The sequence below is a fragment of the Macaca thibetana genome, chromosome 12 (assembly GCF_024542745.1).
Source record: "Macaca thibetana thibetana isolate TM-01 chromosome 12, ASM2454274v1, whole genome shotgun sequence".
In the NCBI taxonomy this organism is placed as follows: Eukaryota; Metazoa; Chordata; class Mammalia; order Primates; family Cercopithecidae; genus Macaca; species Macaca thibetana.
Genome location: NC_065589.1, coordinates 118,821,697 through 118,840,410, shown reverse-complemented (window position 1 = coordinate 118,840,410; position 18,714 = coordinate 118,821,697). Strand labels below are relative to the sequence as shown.

Sequence of the window (18,714 nt, the reverse complement as noted above, 5' to 3'; positions counted from 1 at the left end):
AGAAGTCTTCTGGGGCTATTGAGCAAATGCTAGTGCAATTCAGTGAAATATTACTCTAGAAGGAGATGCTGTCTTTGAAATACAATGAATGCTCTTTTGAATACATGCAAATTGCAGAAATTGTGGAATATCTAAGCAAATATATCCATCAGGACTTTGGATATACCAGTCTGTTTCAGCCAGTGATTCAGGCTGAAGTTCGATATTTGAGAGATATTGATTAGTTGCTTGAACATAACTAAAGAAAAGTGAGTAAGTGAAATCACCAGGTAAAGGATAAGGACAGAATCCTAAGGAGCATCAGCACTAAGGGAAGGACAGAAGCTAGAGCTGACAGGAGGGAGACCAGGAGAGGGTAGTGGCATAGAAGATAAGGGAGACTATTTCAGGAAGGACATTCTAGCCAAAGGGGCCATGCTGCAAAGAGATAACGGGTCACATATGAAATGAAAGGGCTCCATTGGATTATTTGTTTATTATCCACGTTAAATGTTCTATTTTAACCTAAAAGATATAAAATACACATTTACTTGCCAACGTTTTGATGTAAAGTTAAGACCTTTCCTTTGAGAATGGACTCACTGGACTTCCATGTTTTTTCTTCTTAAATAAACTTTACACGTAGTTACAGTCTGCAATATCCAAATTTAGTTTCTTCCAGGAGTACATTGGCTCTTGTGAGCATAGTTGAGTGCAGGGTTGAGAATAGAAACCAGATCACAGTGGATGAAGACGTTGAGGAACAAACTGGAGAGAAATGAGGATCACAGGGCATTTCAGATGGGAAAGATCTCTCCCAGCAGGGCCGGTGGAGAGAAGCACCTTGCCTACACAGCGGAGGGGAGCAGATGATTGGATGCGGATCCTTCGGGATGTGGGGACCTGAGGTTAGGACCCAGGTGGAATGACTGGTCTTAGCTAGGGTGGAGGGCAGCTTTAGGGGCTTGAAGCAGGAAGTAGAGTGTCTTCCCACTGCTGGTTTCCCAGGGCAGTGGAAGGAGGCCTGCTTTGAAGCGGGGGACTTGTGAGGAGTGTGAGGAATGGAGCAATCTGACTAGGGAAACAGAACTCCTACCAAGAACAGTAGAAAAGGTGGATGTGTGAGGGGTTACTTTTTCCAGTTATGGTGGCTCACGCCTGCAATCCCAGCACTTTGAGAGGCCGAGGCGGGTGGATCACCTGAGGTCAGGAGTTCAAGACCATCCTGACCAACGTGGTGAAACCCCATCTCTACTAAATACAAAAAATTAGCCAGTCGTGGTGGCACATGCCTGTAATCCCAGCTCCTTGGGAGGCTGAGGCAGGGCATTGCTTGAACCTAGAAGGCGGAGGTTGCAGTGAGCCAAGATTGCACCATTTGCACTCCAGCCTGAGCAACAAGAGCGAAACTCTGTCTCAAAAAAAAAAAAAGAAAGAAAGAAAATCGAAGAATGAAGGAGCTTCAAAATTGACTTAGCCACCACTTACCATATTTTTAGCTAAAACATTGAGGTGAATATAAAACTGTTAAATGTGAAAGATTCGGGAGCCAGTACAGCTCCTCTTAAGCCTAACAAGGAAACCAAATCTAGGGAGACAAGCCATAGGATGAATGTCAGATGCAGTAGGAGGGTGGTGCACACAGCAAAAATGAGGACATTCAACATAGGGAGAAAGCCCATCCTTATGGTCACTTACAGAAATACAGCAGACTTGTATCAAGGTTCCCTTCTGCTCTGCTTTAATAGAAATTATAACATTTAATACTAGAAAGGGTATAAGGATCTAGTGTAATGTTGGTGCCATGGGAAATTGGTACAATGTTTTGGAACTCAGCAAAATTATATTTAGCAAAAGCGATTTGCATATTCTTTACCCAGTATGGTTAGTCTACACTAAAGAAAGAACTCAACAGAAGAAAAAAATATATATGTCATTTCCATAAGGTAGCTTATTTCAGCATTATCTACAGTAGCAAAAATATTAAAGGGGAACATCTGAGTAAATCTTTTTAAAACCCAAGTAGAGGTAGTGGTGTGATTAAACATGGTGGTTACAAAAACTTCATCCACGTGGGAAATGATTGCACTGTAAGGAAAAAAAAAAACAGAAGGCAGCGTGCACACAGGATTCCTGCTGTGCAAAGCCTGCGTGGAGACACACACTGAGGTAGTAAGGTTTTGTTGTTAACAGTGATTAGAATTGGGAGTTGAGCTTTATTTTTAAAATGTCTGAAGTTTTTAAAACCCTTCTCTTTTTTTGTTGTTTTTTTTAAACCTCCTGTTCAATGGCTTACCTTTTTCTTTTATAAATAATTTTTCATTATAATAGTAGTATTTTTAGAAGACTTATAAAAAGAAGCAATTAAAACCATCTATGAATTTTCTTCCACCCAGAGAAAACCTCTGTTAAGATTTGATTTATACCTTTTTAGTCTTAATTTGTTTCTGTCTATGCATATATTATGAATTCTTTTTACATCTTAATTAATATAAAATTTTGTTTGTGGGTGTTAAAAACCAAATGCATCCTAGCACCTCCACTAGATTCAAGTCCAAAAGAATTGAAAGCAGGGACCTGAACAGATATTTGTGCACCATTGTGTCGTAGCAGCATTATTCACAAAAGCCAAAAGGCGGAAGCAACCCAAGTGCCCATCAGCAGATGAACAGATAAACAGAATGTGGTATATACACACAGTGGGATGTGCTCAGCAATTCCACTTACCTGAGGTACCTAGCATAGGCAACCTCCGAGAGACAAAGTAAAATAAAGGTTATCAGGGATTGTGGGGAAGGGAGAGGGATGAGGATGCAGGGTTTTTGTTGGGGATGATGAGAAAGTTTTGGGTATACATAGTGGTGATGGTTACACATCATAAATGTATTTAATGACGCTGAATTATATACTTACGAATGATTAAAATGATGTGTTACATCTACTTTTCTTTTACAACCAGAAAAAAGTGTACATGCATTAGCACAAGTTGAGAGAAATGTATCCTGTCATCAGCACAAGTAAAAATTTTGCCATAGGTGTCACCGACGTGTTCTGGCTGCCTGGAATGTTTCCACCGTTGTTGGATAGTCAGATGCCTGGGATGAGGAAAACAGTCTGGCCCCGTTGCCAGCACCAGCCCACACCTGCTGGGCTACACTGCCACCTGCAAAGGGGCTAGACCAGTGGTGTGCCCCATATGAGAGGACCCTAAGAGTAAAAGTGATTTGCTCTTGTCAGTACCATGGCAAGGGGCCAGTCAGAGGGCCAGCGGTTGAATTTGTTGAAGACAACTTTCAGAATGTATTAGCAAAGAAAAATAAAATTCGGAAGATACTAAAGACCTGTTCTTTGACCCAGCATAACAACTCTGAGTCAGAAATATCTAAAAGAAGGATGATATGCCTAGGAGGTGCTGAGTTCTCTGTCACAGGAGATTGTGACACATTGAGGCCCAGCACTAGGCAGGAATACATAGAGTACAAGGAATTAATTTGGGGATGGATGACACCCATTAGACTTAATGATGGCAGTTGGAAGAGCTTCTGTCTGTGGATGTGGGCAGGGCCGCAGTGCAAATCCCCCATTGCTGATCTGGTCCTTGAGAGCAGGGATGTGAGTGGACAGCCTTTCCTTCTCAAGGAAAGGCTTCTGAGCCTTTCATCCCTCAGGAAACATCTTGGTAAAGTGAATCACCAAATTACAAAGTAAAGGAGATTTGAAGTGTAAAGACTAGATGCAAATGCAGGCATATTGTTCCTTTTATGGTAGTTTATGGATTTGGTATTTTTACACTGCAATACTAATAGCTGTCCTTTTGTCACTGGCCATACATATTTCAAGTGAAAATCTCTGGCCCTCTTAATATTTCTGAGCATTCAAAGGAAATGTCCATTATAAGTCCCAGAAGGGAACTGACAGTGTACTGTGCTCCAGGTGTCCCGCGATGGGGGTGCTGCCTCCCCTGCCACCAGTGAGGTAGAAGGAGGCCGGACAGCTCTGGATAACAAGACCTCGCTACTCAACACCCAGCCTCCGCGCGCCTTCCCGGGACCGCGGGCACGAGACTACAACCCATACCCCTACTCAGATGCCATCAACACCTATGACAAGACTGCCCTGAAAGAGGCTGTGTTCGATGACGACATGGAGCAGCTTCGAGATGGTTGGTGTCTCTTTGCTTAACTGTCCCCACCCAGAAGTGCTTCCCTTGTGCTCCCTCCTGTCTGGCCAGTACCAGGCCCACTGGTCAGATGTAAATGGAGACGCTGGGTCTGTTCTTTCTGCTTAGTCATTTGTTCAGGCACTACTTACTGAATCCCTACTGTGTGCTTAGGCACGGGGAACACGGCAGTGAACAGAAGCACAAGTGGCAAGGCGGTGAGGAAATAAACAGTCACACATGATATGAAGTAGCCACTGCCACAGCTGAGCATGAGGGAAGGCCAAACTCTACCATCAGGGAGGCTCTGCTGCAGAACCCAGGGCCCAGGCAAGCCAGGGGTGTAGGAACAAACAGGATGGCGAGCACGGGCTCAGCCTTTGTGAAGGCCTTGGACCTGCGCTTCCCAGCTCCCCGAGCTGTGGAGTGAGATCCTGAAGCACCGCTCCGAGGCTTCCCTCTCCTCTCACACCTGCTTTGTAACCAGGTTTTCCTGGAGCTGTGTTGACCTCCGTGCTGCATTTGGGAGGCAGGGGTTTGACATACACTGACCACTTGCATTACCGTGTGTGGTGCTAAGCTAAGCGTGGGGTCAGAAAGATTTGCCCAAAATGTAATGTAAGCACATAACATAGGAAGTAGGGAGGAGAGGCAGAGCTAGTCTGGTTTCTTTCTGGCTCCTGTGTTAAGACCAGTATCCATTATTGAATAAACTAGTGAGTGATGAGTATGTATTTGTACGACGGTATTTTTATCCAAAACTTAATTATTTGTTTTTTCATCTCTCATGTTACGTGATTTGGTTTATTTCAATCTGATAGTGCTTTTAAAAAATTATGGTTTTGAGGCCTGTTTATTTCTCAAGCTTGAATGAGTAATTAGAACCTACATTAGAATTCTAAATAGTTAAAATTCACTGAGGGCCTACTGTGTGTCATGAAGTGTATGGGTTGCCGGGGACCGAGGCACAGGAGACACAGTCCCTGGCCTCAGAGAGCTCACGGTCTGTCAGGGAAGTAGACTGATAGTGCCAGAGAAGGCCTGTGCTGGAGGCAGATGCCAGATCCAGTGGGGGCCCAAAGAAAAGAAAGCTGATCCTCTTGCAGAGATCAGATAGTAGGGGAATGCTAAGATAGAAGGGAAGTTCTCTGTTTGAAAGCAGAAGTGGCTGTAGGGATGAAAAGCCGAATCACTTGGCTATTAATTGCTTATGGGCTGGTGGGTAGTGTCTCAGACTCTGCCCACACTCTGTTTACTGGGCAGTGAGCGAATAGGGTATAGTGTTTGTAAGGACTGGCACTTCTTGGGAGAAGTGGACTATTTGTTTTCATTGCTTATAGAATTGTTTACCTTATCCTTTATAGATCTCGATTAAGGTAGAAATTACAATGTTGGTTATTCACCAACTGTTTACTAAAAGGCTTAAAGAAAAGGAGAAAAAGGTAGGAAGGCAGGAGGAAGTGACAGAGTTCTTTACCATTTCAGGCTTTCTTGTGTGTTTGCTACCCCATCTTAGAAGCTAAAGAAGTATGCAAATACACGTTTAAGTAGTTCCTAATAACTTGTCTGATGTGTTTGTTTTTTCATCCTCTCTATTTAAAGTTGAATATTCAGAGTTGAGGTTTCTTAAAAGAACATGGAGGAGAAAGGATGTGCCTTTCTGCCATAGAAACCGTGTTCACAGCCCTGCAGGTAACTATGTTGAGTCATCTTGGGCCGGTTTTTAGTCTCCACATAGATAGTCCACCAGTAGTCCAAACACCTTGATTGGTGTGTGTTCCCCATGCTGGTTCCTAAGCTATAGACATTTGAGAAGGGGATGGATGATAATCAGATGTGTTGGTGAGGAGGCCTTGAGGAATATGTGTGTATGGGAGTGGATTTGACCCTGGTAAAAGGCTGTCCAGTGGTGGGGCTGACTCAGGACCATGGCAGTGGGAGAGAGTTTCGGAAAATAAGAGGGTTGAAAAGGGACTTTGGTGGATGCAGGCATTTCTCCTCTCTATCTGAAGTAGAAGGGAAAAGATAGCAAGGAAGGGTGAAGACGTTGACTGTTGGTACTGGACAGCTGGTCTCGCACCTCTGCTTTCACAGTGAACTTGGTGAGAAGGTTGGTGGAGGGTGTGTAGGCTGAGGCCGGACAGTGAAGCGGAGTGGAGGGTGGGAGGGGAACCATGAAGGAGGTGTCGCCTCTGGGAGATGAGGCAGGAAGGGAAGGATCACTGGGCACCACTGAGGAAGCCCTTGTGCCGGGCATTTCCTCACGAGGTGACGTATGTGTGGTGTGTTTCACCAGTGCCCATCGACCATTCTGACCTGGTGGCTGACCTTCTGAAAGAGCTGTCCAACCATAACGAGCGAGTGGAGGAACGGAAGGGAGCCCTGCTAGAGCTGCTCAAGATCACGCGGGAAGACAGCCTGGGTGTCTGGGAGGAGCACTTCAAGACCATCCTGCTCCTGCTGCTGGAGACCCTCGGAGACAAAGACGTGAGATGCTGCTTTGGCCTTACCTTGCCCCTTTCCGTGTAATGGGGTCACGATGTCCTTTTTTTGCTGGGCTTGGCTTCAGCTTTACTTTCTGGGTTGTGCTTACTGTTTACATCAAAACATTTATTTGTTCATTTTTCACATATTTTCTGAGCACGTTTAGTAAGGTCATGTTTTTATCAGCAACAAGCTGCTTCTTGGCTTACGTGCATGGTCTGCAACTGGGTTTATAGTAGTTGAGGGAACCTCGTTCCTGCATCTAGTTGCTTTAACACAGAATTTCTTAAAACTTCATTAGCATAGAATGTGGTCTTTTAGGATACACTTTTTCACTTGTGAGTTTGATTTTTGTTTCATATGTAATTGAGAAATAAAAAGGTCCATTTTAAAAGACCTAATTAAATGCTACATTCCATGAAATTCCATCTTGGTTCCCCCCTACATATGTTAAGAGTTCCAATAATTTTAATCAGTCAAGTGGCAGGCTCCAGAAGCATGATTCTGATTTTTGTATTATTAATATTAAAATAAAAAAGCTTCATTATGCTGGGACATTTGAATGTGACAAACTAGGCATTTGTGACATGCCTGGTCTGTGATCTGCACATTGCACATAGAGAACTCTTAAAAGGGGGAGTAATCTGGTCAAAGTCCTGCCTTCTCCCACCTGTGGAGCTGGTCCCTTATATGGAAACAGGAATAGATGCTGGGAATTACCAGAATTAAACCTCTGCAAGAAAAACTTTCTCCATCCACATTGGCTTTGTGTAGGCCAGCAGAAATGAGAAGAGAGTGCTGTGATGAGGGGCTGGAGGAGGGGGATGGGAGGATTGCCAGGAGGTGACAGGCCATGCCCACGGCCAGCTAGAGGGGACTTGCATGGCCACCGAGTGACAGGGAGGCTGCTGCGTGCCATGCTGTGGAGACTCAGATAGCTTTCTGATGCTTCGGATTAATGGTTTGGTTTAGGGATAAGTAAAGATAGAAGAATGGTAATAAGTAATCTGTTTCACCTTTTTTTAAAAAAAAACTTCTTAAAAATACTTTTTAAAAAAGACAAAGTATTGGCTCGTAAGGCAGTTATGCCTTGTTGGCTCTGTTGGGAGACAAAGTGATGTCATGTAGAAGACAGGGAAAATGGTGTATTAGTGTGTGAATTGTACAGATGAGTGACAGAGAATCAGGATGTACTTTCTGGCTCTGTTTGGTGTAAACTCCATTCTCTTTTATTGAGATTAGGAGTCTGTTTGGAATGGCTTTCCTCCAGATGCATGACTCTGGCCTTAACCAACTTGAGGCCTCTACACACCCAGTGATCTCATCACATGGAAGGTCAGGAATAATGACAGGCCTTCCACTGTCCTTAGGTGGAGTTCAGTCTTACAGGCTGTGTTGATGAAACATCCAGGTGCTTTGTACACATTCTTTCATACATTTTACAGAAGCCTAATTTGTAGGCTGAAGCCTCAGGAAATCTGAAAATCCCCAGAAAACTGGTAATGAACTTAGGTGTATCATCCTCATTTGGTCTCGAGTGCACGGCTTGTTCGAGAAGCTTGTTTCAGTGCCTGTCAGGCACTGGGTTCTGGGAATGTCACCCTAAGGCACAGTGCCTGCCTTCATGGAGCTGATGTCTAGAGAGCCAGTGTCAAGTAAAGCTGATTTCAGGTAAACCATGTGATCTGTGTAGAGGGTTCTGCAAGGTTCCGGGGAACCCAGAACTGGGTGCTTGGCCTTGCCGAACCTGCTGACTGCTGTGTGTGAAAGTGCGGTGTGGTGTTTGGTGATGTCTTCCTTTCGCCTTGTACTCTAGCATTCAATTCGAGCACTGGCATTGAGAGTTTTGAGGGAAATTCTGAGAAATCAACCAGCAAGATTTAAAAACTACGCCGAGCTGACGATTATGAAGACTCTGGAAGCCCACAAAGACTCCCATAAGGAGGTGAGTCAGTCACGTGGCCGGGGGTGCTGAACAGGCGGGTCATGGGGAGCTGCTGGGATGTGGAGATAGAGGAATCAGAATCAGCCCACAGCTTAAGAGCCCCTTCCTTGGGTCTCGGCCATGTCGAGTCCCCGTTGCGGTCATCCTTGTTGAGCAGTGGCGCAGTTCCAGGGCCAGTGCCATTTGTTCAGTTCCCAGCTCCTTCTCGCTGTTTCCAACAGGCCTGCCCTGTCCCTGAGATGTGTTCCACGCCTGGGCTTCCGGCTGCCTTTGTGGGAGGGAAGGGTCTGCTGCTGCTTTCTGGCATTTAGCCTCTAGTAGTCTGGTGTGGGAAGTGGAGACCAGCTTTGGAATCGCAGACGTGCAAGTCCCAGAACCAGTGCCTCCTTGCTCCAAATATGTGGACCAGTCATTTCACCTTCTGAGCCTCCGTTTCCTTGTGTGTAAAACAGGAATGGATATTTCCACAGAGTTTTTCATGAGAATTAAATGAGACGGCCAGGGGTGGTTCCAGCCCAGCTCCTGCCAACAGCGGGTAGCACGCTGCTGTACTGACCTTCCTCCCTGCCGGCATTCAGTGTGCCGCTCTCTGCAAGATGAGGCTGAGTGGAGGCAGCCCTGCCGTGCCCCTTCCACTCGCTGTTGAGTATTTAAAACGCTAGCAAGCCATCTCTGCAGTTTCTGGCATTGGGATGTCAGCTGCCTGGTAGAGAGCGGCAGAACATGGCTCTGTATCCTGCACACGTGCCATGGAGGGTGCACACTCAGCAGAAACTCAGCCTGTTACTTACTGGATTGTCCAACCCCTGTGCCTCACCAGGCTTTCAAGTAGCTAGAAGCCTACAGAGAATGGGGAGGTGGCTGGAGCTGTCCTGATACAAATGATTCAGTGACACCCTTCAGTAAAATGAACTGTGGGAAACAAAATCATATATTGGAACTTCAGAAAACAGCCTGCCAGATAATGGGTTTGACCCCAAAGTGAGACATAACTACTTGCCCGGTTTGATCTCCTGGCTCATGTGTGACTGTCATGTGAGCACGCTCATGGATTAAGGGAATTGTAATTAACACAATTCTTCCATCTACATAGAGAGACCCTAGATCGTAGTTCTGTTTGGCATTTGTGTGGCTGCTTAAGCAGTGACTGATGTGACCTCTTCAAATCTCCACCACAGTTGTAGCTCAGCAAGGGCGAAGGTCTTGTCCTCAGACTGGGCCTCTCTCCACCTGCTAGTCCTAGAAAACAGCACACAGTACACAGGGGATGGATGTGTTTTCAGACTAATGACTGGGTTTCCAAAATCTGGCTTGGTTGCATGATGGCGATAATCACTCACATTTGAACAAAGCACTTTTCATTTATAATAACTCATTTAAAAAACGTGAAGACCAGGTGAGCTAGTACGATCAATATAGTGATTCCCAGGTGAGGAGGGAAGGTCCTAGATTAGGGGGGTCCAATCTTTTGGCTTCCCTGGGCTGCATTAGAAGAATTGTCTTAGGCCACACATAAAACGCACTAATGATAGACGATGAGCCTTTAAAAAAAAAAAATCACAAAATATTTTCATAATGTTTTAAGAAAGTTTTTGAATTTGTGTTGGGCTGCATTCAAAGCCGTCCTGGGCCACGGGTTGGACAAGCTTGTCCTAGAGGAACTGTATGCACAGCAGTTACTGGCAGAACTGAGATATAGCTAGGTTTTGCGTCTCCTTTAAGGGGCAGCTGGCATTTGCTAACTTTTTAAAACCATAATTGCTTCTCCTTTATGAGAATACATGATCAAAAAATGAAATTAAAATGTTCTTTTTGTTTTGCTTTGTTTTTGAGACAGGGTCTTGCTCTGTCACCCAGGCTGGAGTGCAGTGGCACAAGCTGTGCTCACTGTAACCTCCATCTCCCAGGCTGAAGCAGTCCTCCTGCCTAAGCCCCCCGAGTAGCTGGGACTACAGGCATGAGCTACCACACCCGGCCTGATGTTCTTTTACATAGAGATGATATCAGTTGTTTTCATGGGGCAGTACATACTTAGACTTGGGCATTTAAATGAAATGCCAGGCCGTCCATGGTGTCTTGGCACGTACTTTCTGACTCTCCAGTTGGAAGATATCTATCTAAAGTGAGTCCTAAGAAGTATAAGTTAACAACATTAAGTAATTGATTCGTTATTTGCTGTTTTCTTGGAAGATCTTTTGTTTTTTCTGCAAAATTAGAAATTTAGGAGAGAAAATTCTCAGGTATGAGGCCCTTTAAATTGCCCGAGGGAAAAGAGCAGAATATATGTCCTGCTTAACATAAACTTAGCAGCACTCAGGTTCAGGGGCCTCCATGCTGCCGTTACTGACTTGTGGTAGAGCCGGTGGAGGAGCTGTGTTGGGAACAGTGCCTGCATTGGCAGGCCTTCCTGCTTTGCATAGTTTGACTCACCTTGACTCATTGCCCTTGGAGTTTCCTTATAAAACTTTACTCTGTCTCTTTGCCAGGAGCCACTATAATAACTCAAGAACCTGTATATTTAGGTTTGGGGTTGGGTTTTCCTTTTTCGTTCCTTTTTTTTCTTTTCCCTTGAAGTTCTTAGCTTCCTCTTATTTTAACCAATCTTTTTCCATTCCTTCTTGCTGTTTTTTTAGGGCAGAAGGCTGAGATGCGCATAAAGTTTGTGTTGTAGGCATCTTGTTGGCATATTAATATGGCACATAATTGTTCTCTAGTCCTTCCATTTTCTCATCATTGTATTCAATTCTTACAACTCCAAACATTTATTGAAAAGGATCTGAAATGTTTCTAGACTTACTTTATTTGTCATACAAAGACATAGTCTATTTTCCTGTCTTATTAATACTTCCAAAGTATGTTTATCCCAGAGTGAGCTCTCTTGGAACTTCCTTCTCAATAAGAAGCTAGTTGGTTTTATATTCCCAGACAAAAACTGGGCTTCAGCAGGAGATGAAGAACAGAAAGACTCGGCAGGTTAACAATGGGGCTGCTTGTAGAGACACTGGCACCAGCTGCCCTGCTCTTGCCAGCGTGATGTTACCACACCAGCGCGTGCACTGCGGCTCTGACTGTGTGACTGCAGTGAGGAAGGACAGCTGCTTGAAATACAATTTCTGTAAACTGAAATTTGTCACAAAAACTATTTGGGAAGATGGATGAGGTAGGACTGATGATAAGATGGCTTGTTTTCTCATGTAAGCAAGCGTCTGCTTTCTCAGTTTCTTTTGAAAGGAGCTATACGTGCAGAATGTGTTTCTTACACACTGAAAATGTGCCAAGTACCAAATCTGTCTCAGACACCATTCATCCAAAGCTAACATACATGTTCTGTAGTAGTAAGCAAGATAGATGAAGGATTTGGACATCGATTTAGAGTGTTTATTTTAAAAGTTGGTGTTTCTGAGCTTAGACATAATGTTTTCATAGTCCCTATTTGAATAAGTCTCTTTCATTATCTAACTTCTTTTTTATCTTTTTGGTAAACAGATTTTGCTATTGAGTTTCAGTGCCTCATTCATGAAGCCAGTGTGGTCTGCAGTAGAGTTGGCACTTAGCAAACACCTGAAAGGGCTAAGGCCTTGAGAGCGATCTTTTAAAATTTTGAACCCGTTTTCTGTTTCCAAGAGAACTCCATTTATTTGAACTCTTCTTATGTTAGAATTTGTAATCTGTTTCTTAGAGCTGGTCCAGAACCTCTCCTTTGGTGATTAAAAAGAGAGGATTAAATAAGAGAATGGATACTACAAAGAGATTCTGGGGTCAGTGTGAGATACAAATCTTGAGGCAGAAGACCTGGTTTTTAGTCTCGCGTCTCCTGTTGTCCAGCTGTTCCCGGTTTCTTCATCTCAGCATAACCCTGAATAAGCAGTTCTGTTGTGAGAAGGAAAGATATTATGATATAGAAATACGCTTTTAAAATTGTCATATGCTCTACAAATGTTGCTACATAGAACTGTTCTCAGACATCCTTATTCATTTCAGAAGTGCCCATTTCTGAGGAAACATACTAATTATAAATCATTGTATGCACATTTAATGCAAGAATATTTGTTGCTGCCAGTCATTGTGATGTGCCTGTAGTACCCATAATGTTGAAGTTCGCAGTAAATGTTTTATTTAAACTTGAAAGAAGCCCAACTCGAAAGAAGCCCAACTCTGTTTTTTGAAGATATTCTGTAATTGAGGTTTTCCGATCACTAGACTTAGCTTATTCTGAACTTTGCCACGTTAGTGCATATCCAGTTACACTTGTCTGTTAAAAGAGGAAAATATTAGCATCATTCATGTCACCGTGCTGGGTCACCAAACATTTCTTGCTACACACACAAAGGTCGTGGTGTTTAAGGCACCAGAATCCAGCTTCAAGTGGTTTGACTTGTTTTGGGAAGTTTGATTCTTAGATAAATATAAAACCACCAGTATTATGTCTTCAGGGGTTTTATTTTTAAATCATTTCTGGTTAACTTTTTATTTTATGACTTTAAAGAATTAAAATGGCAAAATCAGACCAAAGTTATTTATAAAAGAAAAGAGAACTTCCTGGGAACTTGTCTGGTTTCTGATTCACCCAGCCAGCATGGTGTCTCATGCAGTCCTTTAGACAAACGCCGTAGCCAGAGAAAGGCACCGGTGTGCCAGAGGTCTGTGATCAAATACCAGTTAGAATCACTAGCTGACCTCATCTCAGCCAGATCCCCTGCACTCAAGAATGGCCCTTAGATGCCTTTCAGGGCAGCAGTCATTTGTATCCGTGGACGCTGGGAAATAATACACTGCATGAACTCTGGAGAAATGCCTTTACCCCTCTGTACTTTGGTTTTTCCTTATCTTTTATCGTACCAATTGGACTAGATGATTATCTGTGTTTCATCCAGCCTCAAGATAATACAAGTTGCTATTGAGTAACAAACCTAAATCTTCAAATTCTAAATTTTCAGTTTTCCCTGGGCCCAACCTTGGGATGTGACCAGAAGCCCCATTTTCTTTGTAGGTTTTTGCTTTTTAATAAAAAGACAAAACCCCAAAACCTGTATAGCTTCATCAAGAGGTTCCAAGTTACTGAGCCAGCAGTCACACTAATAGCACAAACTCCAATAAATGTTTTATAATTGATGGGTAGTGGTGTACTGTAGTCTTCAAGGGCCTTGCGGTTTAGTTGAGATTAAAGCAAAGAGTCATGTGTGCTTCCAAGTGAAGTGCACCAGGAGTTTAGGAGTGGGCCAGAATAGTCAAGGAAGAGTTCCTTAGGGAGTTAGAACCTGAGATGGGCTGAGAAAGAGCAGATAGGGAGAGAAGTCTAGGAGCCAAGGCCACGTGGTCAAGGGAGGGGGCATGGGTTGGAAGACACTCCTGGGTTGAACCCCGCTGAGCCAAGACGGCAGGAGACTTACCATTTTGTGAGCCCTCATATTCTCTCTGGCGAGTGAAGAAACATAGCCCACCTCACAGGCTTGTGAAGTGCCAGGCACGGTGTCTAGTTCTGAGTGGCGGCTGTGGTGGCGGCTGCTCCTGCCGTTACTCATGGGTAGGGAGTAGTTCCGCCTCGCCGATGAACTGACTAAGGAGCCAGAGGTGACACCTGCCCTTTAGCTCTTGTAGCTTCAGAAAGAGCCATTGCTTAATGTTAACACCTTTGGGTTTGGGGTTTGAAGGCCTGGGTTCCCATGCTGCTTTTGCTAGCTCGGGCTGCAATTGTGGACAAGTCACAGACACTCTGGATATCTAAAGCACTTGTATGGTGGGTGGGAGGTGGGGGGCAGGTGCTTTATACCCTGCCCTGAGAGGCTGGCATTAAAGTCAAGTGAAGTAAGGTGGTTGACATTGTTGAAAATTGAAGATAGTATCTTTCTTAAACTCTTCCATTGAAGAAAGTAGACTGATTTTGAATAGAATTGTCAAGTTTTTAAAATTCTACATAAAGCAGTTACAACTGCATTTCTCTAAATACACCTAAGAAGCTATTAAATGCAATTGAGTAAATTCTAAAACACCAGCAAAAATACGACTTGTATCTTTTGGCTACTGCTTTGTTTGGAATCCGTCCATATTTGAGCTGGGGTAGCCAGTACATTGTCTGCGTTAGGCTAGGAAATGCCGTGGGTGTTGAGAGATGGATACCAGAATTAGAATGCCAAAGAGGAGCCTTACACGTGCTGCCCAGCTTCCCATCTAATGCTGAGCACCTCCTGAGAGGCCAGCCCAGCCTCTGCAGCATCTCCAGGACAGCAGGACACACCACCTCCTGGACTCTCTGCCACTCTTTACACTTCTCATCATTTGCCCCGTTGGCCCTAATTCTACCCCTTAGAGTAGAACAGAATAAATCTCCCACGTAAGAGCCCGACCACATTTGAAGATGTCCATTGTGTTGCCCTGAATCTATTTTTCCAGGCAAGGATGTGATGACTGTCTTGTTAGAGGTCATTTCATATAGACACTACTCCTCAGGCTCTTCAAAGTTCCTTGGAATTTTGTGCATGCACATTTTTCAGGGGAAGAGACTCATCAGGTAGAGTTGGATGATAAGATGTCATAATCTGAAATACCTTTAAAATAATTGATTTAGGTTCTCCCTTTCATTTTACTGATGAGGAAAACCAAGGCATAGAGAATGAAGAAATTTACCCCAAGCTCACTTGGCTAGTTGATGCCAGAACCAGGGCCAAAACTCAGGTCTCCAGACTTAGAGCCTGGAACTTTTATTTCCCCTCCCACTGGTACTGAGCCTAGCTAAGTGAGGACTCTTGTCCCAGGTTCAGGGCCATGCTGGCACTCTGTTGTAAATCTCAGGACCATGTCAATGCCAATCTGGGACATTGGTCGTTTTTTTTTCCCCCAGTCTACTGGTGGATACTTAAACTCATAGTCAATCCAATTTTTTACGGTCTTTCTGGCCTTTCCCAGAAGGTGGCGCTAAACTCTTCCTTAGCTTCCACACGATTGAGGAGCTACGCTCAGGACATCTACCATGAAGAGTTCTTTGATTCCAGCCACTGTTGTTCCTGGACCTTTGCTTTTTTTTTTTTTGACTCAACCACTTATTCTGGTGTGTCTGTGACAGAGCCAGAGCACAACCTTGTGAACCTAAACCATGCAATCCAAAGTTTGAAAACTTTATGTGCTAAAAGAAAGAAACCTTTAAGCAAACACTCACCAGTATTCTGAGTAATAATGCCATTTTTAAAAAGCTAGATGTGAAAATTATGTTTTTCTTAGCTAGACACTATTACTTCACTGACTCTGAAAGGGGAAGGAGTCCTGTGTTTCTAATGAGACTGTAGCAGAATTGGAACAGTTTTTGATGACTTCAAGGCAGATTATAACCCAGAAGGCTTTTTGATCCTGTCCTCTTTGAATAGTCCCTCACCCCTTTCTAACTCCTGCCACTTCTGGCCACCGTGTGTACTAAGTGGTATTGTCTTCCTTTGTTTCTGCTGCCCATGTTGACTTTTGCTCTCTGTTTGCTTACATTTTTAATCTTTGCTTCTTATGTTACATAGAACACAGGGGCAAAACCTAAAGTTCACCCTGATTCAGGCAGCTCGCCAAAGCCAGGGGTTTGGCGTATAGAGGGAAGTTGAGAACACCTACCTGCCTTGCCAAAACCAGCGTCTGTCTTGGGAAACTTGCTGTAACTCCAGTGAAAAAGAGGGCCTCAAACTACCCATCTTAATGTGCAGCTTCTGACTGTATTTTCAGACATTTTAGAACCAAAGCCCTCATCCATGTTAGATACATTTGATCATCCGGGCGTGGTGGCTCACGCCTATAATCCCAGCACTTTGGGAGGCCAAGGCAGGCAGATCACTTGAGGTCAGGAGTTTGAGACCAGCCTGGCCAACATGGTGAAACCCTGTCTCTACTAAAAATACAAAAAAAAAATTAGCCAGGCGTGGTGGTGTGCACCTGTTGTCCCAGCTAGTTGGAGGCTGAGGCAGGAGAATCACTTGAACCAGGAGGCTTCCACCAAGATGGCGCCACTGCACTCCAGCCTGGGCAACAGAGCAAGACTCTGTCTCAAAATAAAATAAAATAATAGATAAATTTCACCAAATGCTTCCTGCAGGCCACATCCAGAATTCCTGGATTTTTGTAAGGTGAAGGGCTCCTTGGGTTTGGGTTTCAGCACAGCAGATCTGAAACAGCCTTTTTTCCCAGCAGCTGCCTGTAGGGTAATTCACTTTAACCTGAATGGCAATAGAGTGCGGGAGATGGGGAGGAGAGAAGGAAAACTGCGAGTTCTCACCATGAACCCCACAGTCGATTGCCTGCTCTCACTAATCCTCGTTGCAACCCCAAAGAGCACCAGGAGGCCTTAGCTTGCTCCTGTCAAGCCTGGAAAGCAACGCTGCCAACTCTTGAATCCTGTCTCCAGAGCCGTGTTCTTTTCACCCACTGAGCTGTTTCCCACCTCCCCGGGGACCTCAGATACTGACTCCTGTGCTTCAGGGCTTTCTAACTTTGATACGCTACAGAATCATCCAGTGTTTCCTGACCTTTTATTTCTTTTTCCAGGTTTAAAAACAGGCCTAAAAGTTCCTCAGCTTTCAGGCTGGTGTGTTAGGATACTCGTGCAGTGATTTCTCACAGTAGAAAGCCAGCAGTTTCTGAGCATGGTTTCATTGCTGGGCCAGATTAGAAAAGAGAGGGACTGTCTCCTTCCACTTTTCACCATCCACTCAGCCGTGTGTAACTCAGCCACATAGGCGCACAGCCACGTGCTTGGCTCTCCCAAACACACACAGATTCAGAGACGCCCTCGGGATCTGCACAAATGGGGGAGGAAAAAGAGCACCCCGTCTGAGGTAACCCATTACCTGACGGAGCTCTTCCAAGAAACACGGCAGTCCTCCTCAGACAGCTGGTGACTGGAAAGCCTGAGCTGAAGTCTCTTTTCCGAAGAACTAGTCTGTTGCTTTGCCAGTGTGTCGCCTGGAACGGTACTCTCTGGGCCTTGTACAGTTGATTTTTCCACAGCCCAAGCTGATCATTTGTAGATAACCTGCCGTGCTCCTAGTTTTCTGTGCTAGCTCCTTAGGAAAAGTGTAAATCCAAGTCAATGCGGCATTCTCCAGATGTGACTTTGTGAGTCATGAGCATTAAAAATTTGTACGCTGGGCTGAGTGTAGTGGCTCATGCCTGTAATCCCAGCATTTTGGGAGGCTGAGGTGGGCAGATCATTTGAAACCAGTTTGGTTAACATAGTGAGACCCCATCTCACATACTGAGACCCCTACAAAAAACTTAAAATATTATGCGTGCCTGTAATCCCACCTACTTGGAGGCTAAGGTAGGAGGATCTCTTAAGCCCGGGAGATCGAGGCTGCAGTGAGCCATGATTACACTATCGCACTCCAGCCTGGGCAACAGAGCAAGACCCTGTCTCTGTGTGTGTGTGTGTGTGTGTGTGTGTGTGTGTGTGTGTGTGTGTGTGTGTGTGTGTGTGTGTCCCACGCTATGGGGAAAGTAGTTCAGCTATTTATTGAGCACCTGGTATATACTGGACATTGTGCCAGGCATGGAGGATAGAAAGATGGCTGAGATGGGATCTTGCCTTCAAGGAACTTTTAGTCTAGTGGGAGGGAAAATTTCAGCAAAATATTTACCTGCAGTGATAAAATGAAGCGTACACATGATGAGGCGTCCTGGGAGTTGTGTTGCAGTAAGTCCTCAGGGTGACTTGGCCAGGGGCATAGAGATGTGGCTGGGCAGGGTGTGGGCAGGGAGAGGAGGCACCACATAGGCAGGAAGGAGCCAAGCCTTGCTGAGGAGCCTCTGGCATCTTAGAGGTCATTGGAGAGGGCAGGCCCGTCATGATGTTGGCACTGGACCCCAGGGAAGGAGCTGGCTTACCAGTGTTACCCATTCTTAGAACATTCAGTGTGATGTTCTCTGTGGAGTCTCGGGGTCCCAGAGCTCTGGGAGCCCTCTGTGGAGTCTCGGGGTCCCAGAGCTCTGCCCCCCTCACTCCCCATCCCCAGCAACTTGGGAGCTCCCGGCTCAGCGGCTGTGCCTTCTGGTGGCGCCTGTGCTGCTCAGCTCCACTCTGGTGTCATTCCTCCACCAACACCTAGCTTGTGTTTTGTTTTTGTTTGTGATGGGGTTTCTCCATGTTGCCCGGGCTAGTCTCAAATTCCTGGGCCCAAGT

General features: G+C 44.8%; 1 protein-coding gene across 6 annotated transcripts in view; it reads left to right on the top strand.

Moving 5' to 3' along the window:
• CLASP1 (cytoplasmic linker associated protein 1) overlaps positions 1-18,714 on the top strand; it is a 310,910-nt gene that overhangs the window by 276,883 nt on the left and 15,313 nt on the right. For all 6 annotated transcript variants that reach the window (XM_050751936.1, XM_050751937.1, XM_050751940.1 and 3 more), the window contains 3 exons: positions 3,913-4,141; positions 6,435-6,625; positions 8,439-8,567. In XM_050751936.1, coding sequence (XP_050607893.1) covers positions 3,913-4,141; positions 6,435-6,625; positions 8,439-8,567 — 549 coding nt within the window. The remainder of the gene's footprint in view (positions 1-3,912; positions 4,142-6,434; positions 6,626-8,438; positions 8,568-18,714) is intronic.